Here is a 22,134-nt window from a genome sequence, read left to right as displayed (position 1 = left end):
CTGGAGGATGCACCACTCTTCCTGGGCCAGAGACCACACCTGACGGTTGTGTGACTGACCGCACTGATGGTTCCACCACTACTGGTGATCTCTTTGGACTCCACAAATACTCAGCAGAGGAACCATCATTTTTCCCAGTGTCCAGGAGCAGCTCTGACTCCTGCAAGTGACAGCTGCATCAGGCAGGGTGCGCACTGGCACCACCACCTTGATACTCATACCTTTGGGGCCTGCAGTACCCCCAGGACCTGACCCCCATGGGCACACTGGCCACCACGCGACCCATAACACCATCCATATCCACTGTCACAAGCCTCACACCCTTCCATCTGAGGCCCTGTGCTGGAACCATCCATCTCAGATCCGGAAACAGATACTAAGCAGGAGCTAGTACTACCAGCTACGTCATCCTCTCCTGACAATGTACCAATTCCCCCAGCCCTCTTGCCTCCTGATGATGGACAATACCAAGGACTGCTGCAGAGGGTAGTTATGGACTTGGTCATACCTTTGGAGAAAGTCCTGGATGAACATCACCAGCTGCTAGACATCCTCTAGCCAAGGGTACCATTTCATGTTGCCCTGCCCATAAAAAACTATATCCCTCAACCTACATGGGTACTCTGGCACACAACAGCTTCATGCACCCCCACACCTAAGAGAGTGGAATGCAGGTATTTTATTCCAGACAAGAGGGCTGACTTTCTCTTCTCCTTCCCCCATCCCCCTTTGCAGGTAGTGAATGTGGAGACTGAACATATCTCCGGACCCCCAGATAGAGCTGCCAAGCACCCTGACCTCCTATGCCACAAGATTTACTCTGCAGCCCTGCAGTTCCACATATCAGATTACCAGACTCTGCTAGGTATGACTTTAATAAATGTGTCAAGATAGCAAAGTTCCTGGAGGATCTGTCACAGGACAAGCAACAGCTCTTCCAGACCCTGGTGGAGGAAGGCCATCTGATGGCCAAGGTTAGCCTCCAAGCTGCAGTGGATGTGTCATCCTGCTCTCCTGCCATAGGCATTGTCATGTGAAGAGACTCGTAGCTGCAATCCTCTGGCTGCCCCAGGGAGGTCCGACCACCATCCCAGACTTCCCCTTCAAAAAGGAGAAGTTGTTCTCTTCGAAGACAGTCCCTCCGCTCTCTAGGTCTCGAGAGGGAGACTCCACTATCCAGGATTTACACCCTGGCGCCCCATTGAAAACCACAGAGGTCACGCTTCTGTGCACCATACCAGCCCAATTACACTCCATATCAGGAGCATGTATGATGATACCCCAGATCACAGCATCCGCAACCATCAGCCATCTCCTCTGCCATAACATGGAATCAACCATAGACCCAGTTTTGACATGTATTTGAAGAGCTGTGAGCCCTCCACATCACCACCCCTGGCCTCCTCTGCCACTTTTGGGGGCCATCTTGCCCTATTCACCCACAACTGGGGCAAGATTACAATGGACTGTTGGGTACTGGAGATCATACTGCACATTTATTCTATCGAGTTCCTTACCTTCCCATCCTATTGGGGTCCCCTTATGGGCACGTCCTGGGAGTCTCTCGCATTGCAGCCTCCTTCAACACAAAGCTGATGCCGTCCTGATGAAAGGTGCAATCGAACCCGTGCCTGACCCTTTTCGTCGGGAATGACTTCTACTCCCCATACTTTGGTTACGTCTATACTACCCGCTGGATCGGCAGGTAACAATCGATCTATCGGGGATCGATTTATCACATGTAGTGTAGACGCGATAAATTGATCCCCGATCACTCTCCCATTGACTGTTGAACTCCAGCTGTGTGAGAGGCAGAAGCAAAGTTGATGGGGGAGCTGCTACGTGCTGAAAGGATGCAAAGTAAGTAATTTTAATTCAATCTTAAGATACGTCAACTTCAGCTATGCTATTCTTTTAGTGTAGACCAGGCCTTTCTCATCCAAAAAAAAAGGGAGGAGGTTTCCAGCCTTCACTCGATCTCCAGCTACTCAACACCTTCATCAGGAAGACCAAGTGCCATATGGTGACACTTGCATTAATTATTCCCTCTCTTCCCCAGGGACCATTGTTTACAGCTCTTGACATGAAAGACACGTACTTCCACACTGACATCCATCTGGCCCACCGTAGGTTGCTTTACTTCCATGTGGGTAACAACCACTACCAGTTCAGAGTTCTTCCTTTTGACATTGCAACAGCCCTAAGGGTATTTACCAAAGTCTTCTCAATCGTCATGGCCTAACTGTGTTCCCTTACTTAGATGACTGGCTACTGGCGACATCAACCCTCACTGAAACTACGTCGACCATCAATGCTCTCTGCTTGCTCCTTGCCACTCTTGGCATCTGTATGAACGAGGAGAAATATGTGCTTGTTGTGACACAGGCAATCTATTTAATTGGGGCATGCCTGGATTCCATGGGAGTGCTGGCCTTCCTCCCAGCAGACAGTTTCGCTGTCCTGACAGCCATCGTGGCAGCCCTACATAGCAATCCACGCACCAAAGTGCGCCGCTGCCTAGGCCACATGGCGGCCTGCACCCATGTGGCGCTGCATGCCCACTTGCACATGTACTTTCTGGAATTGTGGCTCCTGTCTGTCTGCAGACTCCATCGTCCACCTTGACACCATCCTGATTGTCCCATGCCCCATCCAGGCCTCCCTAGCTTGGTGGACTACTTCTGCCAAAGTGCTACTAGGCACCCACTTCACCACTCCCACCCCCACAGCCACCATCTTATGGATGCCTCCCTAGCCCATTGGGGTGCCCACTTGGACAGACATGCTGCCCGACGGGTTTGGACATAGTGCAAAGCATGCTTGCACATCAATATTCTGGAGCTGCGAGCAGTCCACTTAACCTGTCATGCTTTCCTACCCTTCATCCGAGCCCAACTCATTCAGCTCCTCTCTGACAATACCATTGCAGTGGCATACATAAACAGACAAGGGGGCACCGGGTCCCAGTCACTGTGTGATGATTGTGTCCACCTTTGGAACTGATGTATACACCACAATGTGTCACTCCACATGGTGTACCTCCCAGGGGCACTGACCCTGGCACATGGGCTAAGCTGGACCTGGTTCCTCAATCAGGAGTAGGAACAATACAGCCCTACTCTTCACTCTATCTACAGTGCTTGGGGCACCCCTCGTTGGAACCTCTTTGCCATTTGCAAAAACTGTAAGTGCCCGCTCTCCTGCTCCCAGGAGGTCAGGGGGCATGATTCGCAAGGAGATGCTCTCCTCTTTCCATGGTGGAGTGGTCTCTGCTATGCCTTTCTCCTTGTTCCTGCCCCCCCTCCAAATCCTGTGCAAGATCCACCACAACCAGGCCACAGTCATGGCAGTTCTAGTTTTTAGATGTGCTCAGACTCTGCCTGCCACCCAATCCGTCTCCCCACTCTGCCAGACCTCTTCACCCAGGACCAAGGCTGAGTTTGGCACACCAACCGAGGCCCACTTCTACTGACAGTCTGATTTTTGGATGGGGCTCGCACATAGACAATGCCTGCTCGAAATCAGTTTGTCACATACTTATGCACAGCAAGGAAGATTCCAGGCAGGTGTGCTATGCAGTAAATTGGAAGCATTTCACCTACTGGGTGTAATGCATCTGTCTCCTCCTTAAGGACATCTCCATCTCCACCATCCTGAACTGCCTCTTAGAACTTAAGACTTTAGTCCTTGCCCGTAGCTGGGTCCGGGTCCACTTAGCAGTGCATAGTGCTTTCCTCCTGCTGGTGGATGGACACTTTGTCTTTACTCCTCCCACCACCACCTGATTTCTCAAAGCGTTGTTGAACAACTTCCTACCAGTCCTTAAACTACCCCCATTCTTCCAAAACCTCAATTTTGTGTTCTCCACCCTCACCAAACCTCCCTTTGAGCCCCTTGCCACGTGCTCCCTTTCACACTTATCCTCTGGCACGACATCTGCTGAGCAGTGACCTGGTGCCCTGTACATACCTTCACTGCCCATTACTCCAATGAGCAGCAGAAGGTGATACCTCTAACGTCCTCACTCCCACCTCTAAGCTGATCACTTCTTGATACTCACCTGCATTTGGAATACACTTGGGACCATCACTCAAAGATGAAGAGGTTACTTACCTGTAACTAGAGGTTCTTCGAAATGTGTGGTCCTTATTGGTATTCCACGACCCAACCACCACCCCTTCTGCTGCAGACTGGGCTTACCAGCGGTAACAGGGTGACTGAAGGAGTGTTGCCTTGCATAGCCTCTTGTAATCCCACCTGGAACATGAGGCAACGTATGATGCACATACAGGTCAACCAACACTGTTACAGAAAATTTCTAGCATGCGCATCCACATTTGAAATACAAATAGACACAATGCATCTCGAAGGACCTTTAGTTACAGGTACTTAAGTAATCTCTTATTTAACCAACAATGTGCTTCATCTGTTTAGGCACTGCTCTCTGGGGCCATCTAAGGATTCAAGGTTTTTTTTGTCCCCATCCTGCTCTTACTCTATTCCAAATGCTGGAGGAAGGAGTTACTTGTTCTAAAAGATGTTTTATTCATTGCAGTGCTTTTTTTTAAGCCTTATTCACTTTGCTGTTATCTTAAATGAAAGATAAGCTCTGAATAGGAGTTATGTTAGTAATCAACTGGAAATTTTGCAGTTACATACTCATGCCCCCCCATTCATGTTAACTTTTTTTAAATTGTTTGAAAATTATAAGTAAATTTTAGTACCATCTTGGGTTAGGGTTGTTTATTTAAAAAAAAAACCAACAACTACATTTATTCAGTTCTCAGATCCACTCAGACTTTCCACCCATCACTCAGTCCATCTCCCCACTCTGGAAACTCTTGTCATCAGTTGTAAGGCACCAGATGTTGTGATGGTCGTTTTTTGTTTGTCTTTTTTAAAGACAAAAAAGATTGATAAAGATTTTATGAATATACAGTAGGCAAGGAAATTGAATAATTTTCATGCGCCTTTGATTGAATTTAATTTATCTGTTTATTTTAGGAGGAACAGAACAGAGGCAAGCCCAACTGGGAACACCTGAATGAAGATTTACATGTACTAATCACTGTGGAAGATGCTCAAAACAGAGCAGAAATCAAATTGAAGAGGGCTGTTGAAGAAGTGAAAAAATTATTGGTACCTGCAGTAAGTAATTACATTCGGATCTCTCCAGATTTTGAGCTGTGACTTCTAAAATACAGATTCCAAGTAACATTCCAGTAGTAAGAATAAGGCTGCAGTACAGAAAACCGGAGTTTAAAAACATAGCTGTGAAAAATATATTTTGTAGTGCCCCCATCTTCTTAAAATTTAATTGGGATAAGTGGGGTGGAATTAGCCTTTGCAATAAACAGGGTTAGTTTTTTTTCAGAGAGATTTTGATCTTTTTGTATGTGACATGATAAATGGAAATCTGATTCCATTAAGGGAATGCTAAGTAAAGTGTGCTGGAAGAAAATGTGATATGCTTTCATGTGTGTCTCTTCTATGAGAAGATTGAGTTTACTACTTTTAAGGGAAAATAGTAACTTTTCACCAAGAAATCACTCCATATCTCATCTCTGTCCTCCTCAAAGAAAACCTGCACGACACCTTCAAAAGGCAAGCTCAGGAACGTAAATTCATAGCTCTTCTAGACACTAAAAAACGTGGACTCAGTGGAGACATTGATTTTTATGGCTCATTCTAATAAATTTTAAGGAACAGGAGGGAAACTGAATTTTAGAATTAACAGGCTTTGTGTGTATGAATATTGTTTCTTTCACTTAGATTTCATACCTTTAATGTTGAACTCCCTATAGTTATATACGTTCACAATTGTTTTACTATTAGGACTCAGTGGTTTTAGAAGGAACACCAAACAGATGTTTAGCCTGGAAATGCAAAACGAGTTGACTATTATTAAAGACAGAATGTGGATCACAGTATTAGGTATAAGATGACCAAGGTAAATCACAAAGGAAATAAGAGATGAATTTGCTCCTTATTTTTAGCCAAGCATAACTTGTGGGCAGTGAATGAGTTATTTTTGCATACAATGAGCTGTTGAAGTAACTAACTAATTTTCTTCCATGGTGCTGGCTAACACTTTTAGTTTTAAGTCTTAATATTTCCATTATATAACATTATTTTCGGTTGTTTGTGGAGCTGTTAAATACTAGCTCCAAATTACTACTTAAATGAGAACAGTTTTCATAAAAATGTCTTCAATGCTTAATTGGCTATTTTAAGTTGTAAGAATACAATCAACTTTTACATAACTTCCTATAGTCTTCCACTTCCAAGTGATTGTACGTAAAATATTTTTTCCTATTTTTAGTCAACAAGTACCTGTAAAAGCTATCCCTTCTTATTCCAAAACGGTCTAATATTTTACTACTAAACAAAAATATGTCATTTATCTCTGTAACTAAGGCTTAAGTTGGGAGGGTCACAGATCTCAAAGAACATCTACACTGCAATTAAACAGCTCCGAGACTGACCTAGTTTGCATGGGCCAGCCACAAGCTTTTATTGGCAATGTAAACATACTTAAGTGTTCATGTAGGCATGCCCGCTAAGCCTTTGTGGTGATGTTTAGTATGTGATACATCACAACTTGAGAAAATACTGTTGAGCTCCTTTCCCCAATGAATGTGGCGCTTAAGCCATCACATTCTGCAGAAATTGACATTTCTCTTTTTTTAATTAAAATTCTAGCACTTAAGGTTGTAAAGTTAGTCTCACAAATGTGAAGCAAAACTCAATTGATGTCTTATTGTTTTCCTGCATCTGCACAGGATGAGACAGCCCTAGTGCTTCTACTTATGGTCAGAGCTTTGTCAGGTATCAGTGGAATGAAATTAACAAGATTCCAATTAATTTCTCTGCTGCTATTCAAAAGCCCTGTGGGCAGCCATCATGAAACTATCAAGAACTGTGTGAACTTCATACTGCAGCTTGGAAAAACTGAGACAGATCAGAGGCAGACACTGGAGTTATTTGAGGGAATCTCAAACACCCAGAAAGTATATGTGTGATGTGGGAGAGAGCAGGGTGAATGTAAAATAGCTTAGAGAGGTATGGTATAGTAGAGACTTGTCTGCAGGGAGCAGCCATTAGTCTCTAGAGATGTTGGAGGAGATGGCTAGAGGGGGTGGAACTTCACATTTATCAGTTTGCAAGCTAGAGGATTCTCTTCCCACCCACTCCCCCGCCCCCCCCCCCCCAAAAAAAGTGGAGGCTGCCCCAACCCCCCAAGTCAGCGTCTTTAGACAGCATAAAGGTAGAAATTCTAGCAGTCTTCCTTTTCCCAGCAATTGGGGGTGACCTTTTCATTGCCCTTGGACCTTGTTAGTCCAGTAATTCCCAATAATTTTCTCTTGAATCTACCTTTAGGTGGTTGGTTTAGTCCAAGAGTTCTTGACCTGTTGAACAAATTTCTTAATGCGCCCTACTGAGGTTTATTTCTTTTAACAGTTCCGGAGCCTGTGCAGTGTAGTGTGTGTATCTGCATAGTTAGTAGTTACTGGTTAACTTTCAACCACTTTTCTTACTATGTTGTTAGTGTCTCTGTTGACCTAGCTATTGAGGAGTTTATGAATTACTATGGTATGTACTGGTCTTCGGTGCAATATCTGGATGTCGTGGTTATATTAAAGATGGAATGGAAGCTTTACATCTGGAATTCCTTGATTCCTCTGTTGTTTTTTATGTTAATTTGAAATATTCATATTTCAGTTTGCAGCTTTGTTGTATGTGTCTTAGACCTCACTATGACAATTTCCATTCTTTTTTTGAAATCTTAACTTTTTAATCTTCCGCTCTTGGTTTTCTGTGATTAACTATTTATGAAAGAGAACCAAATTTCTTGTGTAGCTCAGCTTACTATGTCTAGTGGTTCTCTGTATTTCTCTGTTAATGTACCACATGGTCTCCAGATTCTATCAGCCAAGAAATTTTGGAATTTTTTCTGTACTTTCGCTAAAACTAAAAACATAGTTGTGGAGACATCAATAAAAGAACTAAGGGCTTGGCTACACTGATGCTTTATAGCGCTGCAACTTTCTTGCTCGGGGGTGTGAAAAAACACCCCCTGAGCGCAGCAAGTTACAGCTCTGTAAGGCACCAGTGTAAACTGCCCCAGTGCTGGGAGCACAGCTCCCAGTGCCGTAAGCTAATCTCCACGAGGAGGTGGAGTACATGATGCACTGGGAGAGCTCTCTCCCAGCGCTGGCGCTGCGACCACACTCGCACTTCAAAGCGCTGCTGCGGGAGCGCTCCCGTGGCAGCACTTTGGAGTTTCGAGTGTAGCCAATCCCTGAAAGACATAAATTAAAGCATCTCTGGATTTTGAGACATTTGATAAATACCATAGAGAGATCTATTACAAAGAAAATAGACTTAAACTTGAGCAGAGGTAAAGCAGAATTCAGTTTTGTTTTTTTAATTTTATTGTACCCCTACAGTCTCTCCAAGAGGGAGACTTCTTATGCTCCATCAGTCTCAAGAATGTGTACCTTAATATCCCCACTTGCCTAGTTTAGTGGTATTCAAACAGGAGTATGCGTATCTCTGGGGGGTAAACAGAGGTCTTCCAGATGCTACATCAACTCATCTAGATATTTGCCTGGTTTTACAACAGGCAACATAGAATATCAATACAAACGAAAATTTTATGCAGACAATGACTTGTTTACATTGCTGTATATGTTATGCCCTGAAATGTAAGTACAATATTTATATTCCAATTGTTTTATAATTCTATGGTAAAAATGAGAAAGTAGGCAGTTTTTCACTAATAGTGTGCTGTGACACTTTTGAATTTTTGTCTGGTTTTGTAAGAAAGTAGTTTTTAAATGTTTGTGGGGGGAGGGATAGCTCAGTGGTTTGAGCATTGGCCTTCTAAACCCAGTATTGTGAACTCAATCCTTGAGAGGGCAATTTAGGGATCTGGGGCACCAAAAAAAAAAAGTGGGAGGGGGACTGTCAGGGACTGTACTTGGTCCTGCTAGTGAAGGCAGGGGACTGGACGTGATGACCTTTCAAGGTCCCTTCCATTTCTATGAGATAGGTATATCTCCATATATTATTTATTATATGATATTTATTAAGTGAGGTGAAACTTGGAGTGCACAAGACACATCAGATTCCCGAAAAGGGCAGTAGTCTGGGAATGTTGAGAACCACTGGCCTAGCTTATGGGCAGTTCCTCCATTTTGTTCTTGAGGATTCTCATTTTCAATTCATCGTTCTGCCCTTTGGTGAAGAACCTGGGCTGAACAAAGACCAATGTCCTAGTGCCTTGGCAGCATATCTCTGCAGTTTATCTTCAGAGAGAGTATGCATACAGTTCAGGAACAGACTGATTCAGCAATCGGTTCCTCTCCTTGAGGAGTGGAGTCTGAACACCTACGTACTTCAATTAATCTTTAAATTTGGCACCCCAAGATAGGTGTGTTTGCTACAACCAGTTCTGGCAAGTGTCCTTGATTCTTCTCTGAGTCCTTGGGCACACGAGTCATTTATCTGGAGCACAAAATTGGTGCTGCTACCCTCCTATTTTTCCTCGCAGGAGTGCCTTAGAAAGTCAGGAAGTACAAGGCCATGGTGAGCTTGCTTGCTCTTTGATGGCATCATCTTCATTGGTTTTCAGACCTCATGAATCCAGGAATGATGTGATGATGGTCTTTCCCTGAGATTCCCAAGCCTCTCTCAGGGATTGATATTTCACTTCCAGCCCAGCCTTCTGAAGCTAACAGCATGAAGACTGTACACACAATCACTTTCTAGATGAGACACTCTGAGGTGGCAAAGTGAAAATTCCTTACTGGTAATTCCCTTTGTTCTCTCTTCTGTCATCCTGCACCCCACCTTCATCCCCTTTTGAAGAAAGGTGCCACTGTCTCTGTATCTCTATTTACCGTACAACTTTGGAAGTATGTAACTGAAGAGAGATGGACTTGACTGTGGTTGCTCCAAGCTAAGTTTCAAACACGATATATAAATATGACAGTTGCACAATGTAATCTGACCAGTTTGCCTAGTAGTTGCATGTAGATATTGAAAAGAGCTGGGGAGAGATTCCTATGGAACTCCACAATTGAAGGCTCTAGTGAAGAAGGTGTAATTTCCCATTAATATTCATTGAGTGCATCTCTCCAAGAAGGACACTCACAATTTTAGAGCATTAACCTGGATCCCTGGACTTTAATCCAGCACAGGATGTCATATCACGGTCCTTTCTGCATGGCAGTGTCATGGCGGCCTCAATAACTGTAGCTGGTTTCTAGACAAATGAACTTGAAGTCTGCATAAATAAGGATGTGTGGAATTGTGTGAAAGAAAGGAAGGAAGCAAAAGCAATCATCAGCTCCACAAACACCTCCAGAAAAAGCATCGAGGGGGTGGGGAATGTAAAACAAAAAAAGTAGTAAAAAGCAGCACACAAAAAGAGATGAGAAAATACATGTATGTCCTCACCAAAGAAGCTGATGAGATCACTGAAAGAGGTGATAGTAAAGCACTTTATCAACTGTGACAAAGTTCCTCCTTTACCTTGGTGGGTCCTGCGCTTATTGGCGGATTTGCTCACCTCAGTGATCTTCCCCTCTGGTGGAACCCACAGTCTGGGTCAACTCCTCCTGTGTCTGATCAGGAGTTGCGAGGTTTGGGGGAAACCGGGCCCACCCTCTACTCCGGATTCCAGCCCAGGGCCCTGTGGATTACAGCTGTCTATAGTGCCTCTTGTAACAGCTGCATGACAGCTACACCTCCCTGGGCTACTTCCCCATGGCCTCCTTCAAACACCTTCTTTATTCTCGCCACAGGATCTTCCTCCTGGTGTCTGGTAATGCTTGATTGTCTGATAATTCCTCAGTCCTCCAGTAGCACACCCTCTGTCTCAGCTCCTTGCACCTCTTGCTCCCATCTCCTCACACGTGCGTCCTCTCCTCTGGCTCCTCCCCGCCTGACTGGAGTTGAGCTCCTTTTAAAACCCAGGTGCCCTGATTAGCCTGCCTTGATTGGCTGCAGGTGTTCTAATCAATGTAGCTATCTCCACTGTCTTCTCGAAAGATCTTAATTGGCCCCAGGTGCCTTGATTAACCTGGAGCAACTGCCATTTGGTTACCATGGTACTAGGGATTTGTTTAGCCTGGGGCTAACATACCTGTTCCTCAGTACTTTACTGTAGCCGTCTGGCCTTGCCCCATCACACAACACAACAAGGTTCTAGCTGGTAAGTTTACACCAACTAGATGGCCTATTAAGGATAAACAAGGAAAAACCTGAACAATGGAAAAAGAACAAACAAAGCAGTTGGCAGAGCAACAGACCAACATCACAAAAACTTTTGATCTTGACAAAGAAATTGAACATCTAGAACTAGACCACTGACAAAGTGAAAAACACAATAGAAAGTTAAAACTTGAAGATCAAGTCACTGGGGAAATGTTAGAAGATAGTTGTGATGAGACTTGATAAAAATCAGCAAACTTTTCAAAAAAGTATGGAACTCGGAAAAGTTTCCAGAACAATGGAAAATAGCATTATAGTCAAAATACCAAAAAAGTGACCTAAGCAATTGCAGTAACTGGTGAAGTATTACATTCCTTTCAGTGATACTGCAGAGGACTGCCTGTCATCTTAAGCAGAATAAAGGAAGCCATTGAGGCAAAGCTAAAGGAAAAACAAACTGGATTTCATACCATAAGATTCACATGTTGTCCAGATTTTCACCCTAAAAATAGTCATCGAAGAGTACCAAATGGCAAAAACCACTCATCAGGAACTTCAAGATGTTCCAGAGTGAATTGTGATGGAGGTTGACAAGTGCCTTTCTTAAAATCTATAAAGTGCTGATGGTATGCCAACAAAATAATTACCTTAACTTGATAGAAAGCCTTGATGATGTTAAACCATTTGCACAAGTCTGTGTTTAAAATAAACACTGGTTTCAAACAGGGTTCTCTTTCCTCTTCAAGTTGGCATTCCCATTGGCATCATTATGAGAAGAAATGCAGATAGATACAACACAGGCATCCTGTGGTTTAACAATGCATTAGAATATTCAGATTTTAAGGATGATATAGCTCTAAGTGACTACTCAACCAACATGCAAGTAAAGACCAAAAAATTGTCCAGAATAGCAGGAAAGACTCTATCAGTTATGAAAAAACAGTGATTCCCTACCTCCCCAAGAACTCTCAATTTAAGAAGGCAATAATGTCACAAATTGGCAAAGGAGCAGCAGTATTCCCCAAATTAAACAACTCTTTGTTGTCACAAATCTATAACTTAAAGACTAGCTTATGTTATTTCCACCTTAACATAGAATCATAGAAATGTAGGGCTCCAAGGGACCTTGAAAAGACACCAAGTCCAGCCCCTGGGACAGGTGTTTGTCTAAGTTCTTAAGAACCTCCAGTGATGGGGATTCCACAATCTCCCTGGGAAGCGTATTTCAGACCTAAACTACCTTATAAGTAAATAGTTTCCCCCTAATATCTAACCTAAATCTCACTTGCTACAGATTAAGTCCCACTGCTTATTGTTTTATTTTCAATGGACATGAAGAACAATTGATCACAGTTCTCTGCATAACAACCCTTAACATATTTGAAGACTGTTCTCTGTTTTAAGACTAAATATGCCCAGGTTTTTTTTAACTTTTTTCCTCATAGGTCAGGTTTTCTAAACCTTTTATTTTTATTTTTTTTGTTGCTCCGAACTTTCTCCAACTTGTCCACAGTTTTCCTAAAGTATAGCACACAGAATTGGAAGACAGCACTACAGCTGAGGCCTCCCCAGTGCCAAGTAAAGCATGATAATTATCTCCTGTGTCTTCTGTATGACACTCCCATTAATAAACCCCAGAATATTATTAGCCTTTTTAGTAACTGCATCACAATGTTCACTCATATTCAATATGTGATCCGTTATAACCCAGATCCTCGTCAGCAGCACTATTGCCTAGCCATCAGCAGCTGCTTCCAGACCATAGAAGCAGGAATATTATGTCATAGAGGCATGTACCCTGAGTGGTGGATGTTGGAACCCAGAAGCATTGCACTGAATATTATGGAATAAAGGTGCCATGAACCAACAGTATCTAGGAGGAGGAAAACTGATTTCAAACTCTGGCAGACAGACCTCACTTAGCTCTCTTTAGCCAAGTCTGTCTATGAGAAGGAAAACTCTTCAGTTCCAGGAAGGCCAAGCTCCTCAGCCTTGGAAAGCAAGCAGAATGGGGTAGAACCACTGCTACCTGGTCCTAGCAGGCCAAGGCTATGACATGGCATTCCCATGAGATAGATGGGGTGGATTGGTGTAACAAGCCATTACATCTGAAACTCACTTGTTATAGAAACAGTACAGTAAACCAAGCTGATTACTGTATATACTCGTTCATAAGCTGAATTTTTTTAGTAAAAAAGGGAAGCACCAGAGAAGGGGGTCGGCTTATGAATGAGTATAGAGAGGGAGAAGTGAGACAGAGCCCCTCCCCACAACAGAGGGAGCAAGGAGAGGCAGCAGAGCCAGAAGGGAAGAGGCGGGGCCAGAGTCTCTCCACTTCTGGCCACGCTGCTCTCCCCCCAGCCTCCGAAGCAGCTGCAGCTCCGGGGCTGGCAGGCTCCAGCCGTGCTGCCCTGGCCCAGCCGTCTGGAACATGCTGCGGATGCGCTGCCCAGTCTGGCCCACTGGAGCAGGCTGTGGCCAAGCCTCGCTGCCCAGCCTACTGGAGCAGCTCCAGCCAGGCCAGAGGCATCCTCCCCTGGCCCTCCCCAGATAAAGATGGGAAGGGATGGGATAGGGAGAGTGTGAGGGTCCTGGGCTAGGGGTGAGGTCGTGTGGGGGGTGGTCACAAAAAATTTCCCCACCAGTTGCTGTCCCGACCCATCAGGATAAGAAGCTGGCTCGCCTGGACACTTTGTTTACTCAGGTTTACCTCCGAGCCTGTGGATGCTCTAGGTAAACTAACCATCTCGGCCCGCCAGCAGCTTATCCTGATGGCTCGGGAGCCAAAGTTTGCTGGCCCCTGAATTATAGGGTCGGTTTATGAACGTATTGTAAAAATTTTCAATTTTTACTTATCCATCTTGGGGGAGTCGGCTTGTAAACAAACTGGCTTATGATCGAGTATATCCGGTATATACATTAAACCCAGGATCAGACCTAACAAATGGAAACGGTCATAGTTTTCGGTTAACTGCTGTTGAAAGCTTGAATGTTAGAACGCCCTTCACTACAAGCAAGGCTGAACTAGTAGTGGAGTAGTTATTTAAGTTACAGGTTTCCCTTGCTACTATATAGGAGACGTGGTGGCTGGGTACAGGAGTGCTGGCAATTGGAAAGTACACTTCTCTTTAGTCAGGATATCAGGAAAAGGTTATTTATTAAACAGAGTGAATTTATAACAAATGCTGAGTTTCATCAACATGCAACAACTCCATCTCCAAAGTTATCCGTAAAAGATGATGGAGTCATCTTGGATGTGTTAAGAATATAGTATAGAGCAGCTGGAGAAGAGTACACAAAAGGAGCTAACCAAAAGAATTTGCCCCTCTGAACAGTATATAGAGAAGGGATAATTTATGGGTCTTAACGTAGAGGACATGCAAAGAATAGCTCAGGATAGACAGAGATCATGGAGTCTTGTTTGTATCCTAAGCAGTATCTGACAGTGTAGGAAATAAAATATTCTGAAGATAGTAAAAGTAGTATGTTGCTGTGGTCTCTTTTGTGGAGCTGCTATTTTACTACTGTTTTTTGAGTGGGAATTGTGATCTGACTCTAACGGTATGTGTACTCTGCAATTAAATATGCACACCTGTCCCTTGCCAGCTTCCTCGGGCTCATAGGGTTCGGGGTCCAGGCTGTTGAATTGGAGTGTTGACATTTGAGCCTGGACTCTAGTTCAAGCCCAAACTTCTACAGTAATGCTGGATCATCTTTTCAAGCACCTCTCACATTTATTGTTTGTAAAAGTAAAGGGAGGAGGCGCTGCTAATCTCTCTTCTGACAGAATTCAGAATATATACGGAAAATGCATGTTTTAATATTAAAAACAGACCTTACAGTATCCCACAATAAATTTCGTTTTACTGAACCTTCTTTATGGCCAGATACAGAGTTAATCCAAAGGGCCTAAGTCATGTAGGTGCTTTCGAACAATTTACCTCTTTTGTTTAAAATTTTACATACTGCATTTTACTTTTAAAGAAAAATATTAAAATGAACAAGAAACAAGATTAAAAAACAGAGTAGATGGACTCTGAAGGCTAACTTACATTTTGGTTTATACCTTTATGATATATGAAGACAATTGCTGTTTTTAAACAATTTTCTTTTAATTTTAGAAATATCAAATCCTCTCTTTTTTGGGCTTGGCTACACTGGAGAGTTGCAGCGCTTTAAACCCACCAGCAGCACTGCAACTTACTCACTGTCCACACTTGCAGGGCACATAGAGCGCTGCATCTCCCTGGCTGCAGCGCTGGTTGTACTCCTGCTCTGCCTCGGGTATAAGGATTGCAGCGCTGGTGATGCAGCGCTGCTCCGCAAGTGTGGCCACCAAAAGCGCTGTAATTGGCCTCCAGGGTATTAGGAGGTATCCCAGAATGCCTGTTCACAACAGACCAGAAGAGTGGCTGAACTCCGTGCTCCCCGGAGCTGCTTATCTAAAAAACAAACACAGCTGCTGTTTGCTCGGAAGAGGCAGGCAGGGGAATTCCTTTGGAATGTTCACAGCTGTTTGCTTGAGTAGAGAAGCCACACGGCGGAAGGGAAGGGGGGAGTCCGTGTTGGATCAACTGCTTATATGGTCTGAAGGCTACTTAGGAGTGCATAATTTGCATTTAGTGAATAAGAGAGGGGTGGGGGAAGGGGTCCAAACTTTTAAAATGATTGAAGGTAGGTGCTGTGTATCTTCCAGTCCTTAGAACTTGCAAGGCAGGGAGCTGACACAGTGTCAGCTCAAAAAATCCACTCTCTGTTTCCCCCCATGCTCTCTGTCACACTCCACCCCACCCCCCTCTTTTGAAAAGCGCGTTGCAGCCACTTGAATGCTGGGATAGCTGCCCACAATGCACCACTCCCAACAGCGCTGCAGATGTGACCACACTGCAGCGCTGGTAGCTGTCAGTGTGGCCACACTGCAGCACTTTCCCTATACAGCTGTACAAAGACAGCTGTAACTCCCAGCGCTGTACAGCTGTACATGGCCTTTGTTTCAGGAGAATAATTGGCATGCTAGTGCCTGGAACATGATGATGATTAATTACTGCCTGTGCTTAGGAACCTTAGCTTGAATTCTCTAAGGGCTAATTGAGGGAGTTTTGAAGCTTAGATTGAGAGCTGCTCCTCGGGTTTCTAACTCCAGTTTCTTTCTCGTGTTCCAGATGTTTGAAAAATTGCTAAATTACTAAAGGAGAAAAGCAAGTTGGGACCTGATACTTCTAATTTAAAAAAATAAATTGTGTGTTTATACACTGTACATTTTCATGTATTTCTTTATTGGAATTATCGTAGCGCCTAGGAGTCCTCGTCATTGATCTAGAGCCCGTTGTGCAAGGCGTTGTACAAATACAGAACAAAGACCATCCCATTCCCAAGGAGCTTAGTGTTAAGTATAATGCAAGAAACAACAGATGGGTATGTACATGAAAATAATGAGACACCATATTTTGGTCAGCATGAGGGGCACTGGTCCCTGCACACCAGCAGCTTAGCTATTGTCAAGTTTTTTGTTGGTGTCATGGCAAAGGAGAGTTTTGAGGGTGGATAATAAGGTAACTTCACAGATGTTTATGGGGATGCCTTACATGTGTGGGGGAAGTATGGAAGAAAGCACAAAGTTGCTTGTTTGAAAACTTAACGAATGGGCAGTGAAGGCTGATGAGCAACAACACCTCAACAACAAATGAGAGATGATAGATGTCTGGGGGAAGATTGACTGTGAGAACCTGGAAAGTGAATACAAGCATCTTATACTGGATTCACTGGAGAAGAAAGGGGAAGCTGGTGGAGGGATTTAAAGCAACAGGCCAGGAAAATTATCTTGACAGCAGCATTCTGAATGAATATTTATGGGACAAGATTGCGTTTGTCAGAGCTTAGAGAGAAGGATATTGCAATATCAAGATGCAAGATGATGATGAGCTTGAATGAGAGAAAAGGGGCAGTAATAGGCAAAGCCAATGTATTGCTTTGTAGTTCAGCTTTAAAAGTTAACACTTCCCTCAGCTTGAAAGTCCTTCATTAAAATCTGATTATATGACTAATTAAAAAGTTAACTGAAATGGATAAACATATTTGACTTGCGGATTTCAAGTTTGTTTTCATGAACTGCTTTATTTGGTTACAGAAACGTATTGTAAACAGGTTGCTGTATGTCACCTAGTATCAGTGAAAATGGAGACAGAAATTTATAATAGTAAATTTATGCAAAGAGAAACTCTAATTTTGATGCCAGGGAGTGGTAAGTGGAATGCTGTGAAGATTTTACTTGTGGATTTAACCCTCTGAATGATAGCTCTTCCCTTTGCCACCAACAGCAGAGGACACTATAGAACATTTAATCTAGTTTAATGCAATGTGTACAGAGTGCTTTTACAGTTTTCATTCTTGGAACATTCATTATCATTGTTATGCTTGTGTCTCAGCCTTTTACTGGAATAAGGAATAATTATGGTTATAGTCCCCTCTATTCTCCTCCCTCCCCCTCATACAACACCTATACTAGAGATAAAAGATGCATCACATTGCTATTTTAATGCTCTAAAGGTGTGCAGAAATATTCTAAAATGTACATACTTTATTTCCAATCTGAATTTATCTATCTTCAATTTCTGGAGATTGGCTCATATTATACCTTTGTCTCTTAGCTAGATTGAAGAACCCTTATCCAATATTTATTCCTTGTGTAGGTACTTACAGAGTGTGATCAGGTCTTCCCATAACTGTCTGTCTGTTAAGCTAGATAGATTCAAAATCTATCACTGTAATGCATATTTTATAATCCTTTAATCATTCTCATGGCTCTTCTCTGAACCCTTTCCAATTTATCAATATCTTTTTTGAATTGTGGACACCAAAATTGGACACACTATTCCAGCAGCAGTCACACTAGTGTCAAATAACAGAGTCAGTGTAACCTCTCTACTTATACTCGAGATTCCCCTCTTTATGCATCCAAGGATCATATTAGGCCCTTTTGCCACAGTATTGCACTGGGAATTCATATTCTGCTGATTTTCCACCTCCATTCCCATTTTTTCAGTCAGTTTTCTAGGATAGAGTCCCTCATCCTAGATGTATACATTTACATTTGCCAAATGATCCAGATTGCTCTACCTGTCCTTTTCATTATACCACTCCACATGTTTTGTCATCTGCAAACTTTCAGTGATTATTTTGTTTTTATTCTAGGTCATTGATAAAAAGTTAAAGCATAGGCTAAAAACCCTGATCCCTGTGGGACCCTACTTGAAACATCCACTAAGTGATTTTCCCATTTACAGTATCTTTTGAGTTCTCTGACAGGCAGTTTTTAACCCATTTAACGCATGCCATGTTAGTTTTGTATTCTAGTTTTTTAATCAAAAGTCGTATTGCTAAAGTTGAAAAATGGAAAACAGTTGAATATACGATAGGAAAAAAGTGATGGATATGCCATTCTTGTGGCGAATCCCTGGTTAAAGGTGGTTTTGAAGTTGTCACCGATCTCTTAGAATGAGTGACATGTTAATAGAAAGAAAGTCCAGTGGTGTCCTTATCCAATACCACAGTTCCTAGGGGCTAGGTTAATATAAGTAATACTGAATAATACATATTTAAGCACAGTCAGGCAGCCAAGTTTTGAGTAGGTGACTGCTGACTGATAATGGTCTGTCCCAGGCACAAATAAGCATTCTCTTCTAGTACTGTAAAGCATTCTCACTATGTTCAGTTCCAGGAAAGATGGGAACAAAATAACTGCAAAGGTATATTTATGTGGAGAGGAGTATATATGAAAATGGAAGAGAAAAGGAGAAAATCAAATAGGTTTAAATATTGTTCATTTGAATAATTAGGTTAAATGAGCCTATAGGTAAGAGTTTATCATTTGAATAATCTTTTGGAAGACATTTGTGTATATCTGAGTCTTTTTTTAAAGTAAGAGAAGAAATTATGTTGTAAATCACTAAAAGGTATCCAGAAGGTACTACTGATACACTTCTATACTATTTCGTTTTTGAGCTTGAATAAGCAGTGTGTGCTGACATTAAATAAATAAATCTGTCTCCCAAGTCAGCTCTATCTCAGGCAGCATCTTACATAATTGCACATGCTGGTAGGAGTCCTCGGAATGAAAAGCAGCTTGCCATCAAAATGAGCTTCATTGATAAAATTGATTTTTGACACTGTATTTATTGCAAGCAATCTAGATCATTTAGAACTTAATTAAATTAAATGCTGTTTTATTGAAGTGATCTCTGGTACTTGCTGTTTGCCCCTTAGCACTACAGAATTCATAATATTGTATTTCTGGAAGTGAATTCTTAAGATATTGAGAACAGGAGTTGATAAGTTTTGGTTTATGTGTGCGTGTACAATTAAACAAGATCATATCTGCACGTTCCCACTTTCGAGTAGGTGGAGAATGTTGAAAAGGCAAATGAAGATGAAGTGAAAGGAGTCTGTCCTCTACAGGCTTCAGTGGATGCTTAATACAGATGTGCAAGTATACCATTTATGTATAAAGTCTTACCTGTATTAAATTTAACCATTTCAAAATTTATGGACTGATTATAGAAAAAGTTCAAATTTCCAATCTGCAAACCTTCATCCCTTGTTTTTCTCATCCCCCGAAAAATCTCCCAGCTGTCCAACCTACCAGTAATCCTCAGAAGAATAATCTAATCATATACCCCAAACTGCAAAATTTCCTCAAGGAAACAGAATTGCAGAAGACTAGTGTAAAGCCAATATTGAGGCTTTGTTGAAATACTTCCTGTCAGTTGTGAGCAGTAACAAATATACTAAATATGATTCAGTGATCCGTTAAAAGTAAAATTCAGGTACTAAACAGATAGGTGGTGTTGAACATGATAGAAATTCACGCAGAAAATAACAAAATGGTATCAAGTTTTGGATAATGTAAGCTAATATATCCGAGGAGAAATAATAAAAATATATATTCAGTAATAGGAAAAAAAACTGTAAAAGTGCTGAGTCCTTGGGATATGTGACAAATTAGACATGAGTAGTGCAACAGCAAAACAGGTCAGTGCTATTTTCGGGCTGTGGAGCCTTGACTGCAAGATCTGTTGCACTATTGAATAATTTCCCAAAGGGAAGTGGTAAAGCTTCATTCCTTGAGAGACTTAAAAGTAAACCCAACAGAACAGGAACAAGCTTGCATTAGCAGGGCAAAGGTTAGAAAATCTAACAGCCCCTATTTGGGTATTGCCCAGCCATGTCCTTGGCAGACTACTGTTTGTGGGATGGAAGAAGGCCACACCTTAAGGGAAACAATTCTGATCATTCCTTTTGTTGTAGTCCTCCATTCTCCTGTCCTACATGTAACTCTTCTCTCTTCTGAGAAGAGATATTGTCTTTATCCTTCTCTCATTTCTCTAAGTTCTCTCTCACTCTGAAAGTTTCTTAGCAGAACTGGGTAGAATGGGGCCTTTAAAGATAGGTCTTGATTGACAGATGCATTACCTCCTTGCTTCCTGGTAGGTAAACCCATAGTGCTCCTTGCCTGTCGCTATTGTAGGATGGGAAAAGAGAGGGCTATCACAAAAACAATAACCAGTGAGTGTATTTTCCTTTTTCTCATAAATTGCTTATCTTAGATAATGATATATTTTATTCAGCTCTTTAGCTGTTCTATAGATCATATGTGCAGTTTATTTAATCTTTGTGTCCTCTCAAAGAAATTTCTCTTTTTATTAAAATAAATATGCCTTCATTTGTTATACTGAAAGCTGTAAAGGGCTGAAATGAAAGCTATTGCAGGTGCCACCTTCTCTTAACAAGAATATTAAGTTTTAGAACGATTGATCTGAATAAAAACAAATATTGGATAAATCCTACTCTTCCTCTTTAAGTACACCTAAAATAGGAAAAGCATATGGAAATAGAATTTAATGCACTTGGAAAGCCACAGGATCTTATGTTGAGATTTTTGAATGAGAGCCTATGGGAGTATATGTCCCAATCCCATTGAAATTTGTTGGGTCTTGGGCACCTGACTTCTCATAGCTTCCTTTAAAAGTCCCTGCATTATAGCTTGATGAGAAAATATAATCGCATGGTGCATCTTCTTGGGTAGATTTTATATGAATAACAAATGTTTGATTTATTTTTGTATTACAACTAAACATTTATTTAAATACTACTGCAACACCATAAACTGACCTAACATCTAAAGGTAGATGTTAACTGGAAGATGTTGCAGCAGTAAAGTGAATTTTGAGTCCTGGTTCTTCCTGGCAGCTGTCTCTGGAAAGATTTTCCTGGTGAATCAGATTTTGCATAGGATTAATGGCAATGGAATGGTAAAAGACTAAATAAATAATCTAAAATGTGCAGTACTACAACCAGTATTGCTGATATTACTAATTTTTGTTTATAAAACCAAATAAATAAGCTTTTTGTTGTACACATTACAGTGGTATCTGAGTGAGGCTTGTGACTTAAAACTAATGCTTCCAAGTAATAGTAGTTAATACTAGTACATCATGCTTCCCTGCACTGCACAGTTTTAAATACAGAATAGGGAGAAAATACTGACATTTGTTAAAGTTCCAAGGTTTTTTAGTTCCTGTTCAGTGAAAAGTTTAGGAAAGAAGTGACTGTCTATAAATTTGGTGAGACTTTAACTTAAATATATTTTCTAGAGATGACTGATTGTAGAGCTTATGCTAGAATGCCCTGCTTCCTGTGTCAGTGAACTTCACCCGTAGGGTATTTAGTACTAGAGCACAAGATGAGGTTAGGTAGTGTATCAGAGTGGCACAAACCACTCTTTTAAATGACTTGCATCATGTAGGGCTTTGTAGATAGTAACCAGTGCCTTAGATATCACCCGAAGGGGATTGGCAAACCAGTGCAGAAAGCAGAGCACCAGGTCAGACCTTGTTGAAGGCCCACGTCTCTCAGAAG

At 42.0% G+C, this 22,134-nt stretch overlaps 1 protein-coding gene across 9 annotated transcripts in view; it reads left to right on the top strand.

Moving 5' to 3' along the window:
• Nucleotides 1-22,134, top strand: part of QKI (QKI, KH domain containing RNA binding) — a 349,081-nt gene that overhangs the window by 253,656 nt on the left and 73,291 nt on the right. For 8 of the 9 annotated variants that reach the window (XR_007773835.1, XM_050949159.1, XM_050949163.1 and 5 more), the window contains one exon: nt 5,005-5,148. The exons of the other annotated variant lie outside the window; for it this stretch is intronic. Coding sequence is in view for 7 of the 8 variants with exons in the window: in XM_050949159.1 (XP_050805116.1) it covers nt 5,005-5,148 (144 nt within the window). In the remaining variant the exon portion in view is untranslated. The remainder of the gene's footprint in view (nt 1-5,004; nt 5,149-22,134) is intronic. 9 annotated transcript variants of the gene reach the window in all.

The sequence above is a fragment of the Gopherus flavomarginatus genome, chromosome 4 (genome assembly GCF_025201925.1).
Source record: "Gopherus flavomarginatus isolate rGopFla2 chromosome 4, rGopFla2.mat.asm, whole genome shotgun sequence".
Taxonomy (NCBI): Eukaryota; Metazoa; Chordata; order Testudines; family Testudinidae; genus Gopherus; species Gopherus flavomarginatus.
The sequence above is the reverse complement of the archived record's forward strand: the minus strand, read 5'-3'. Positions and strand labels throughout refer to the sequence as shown.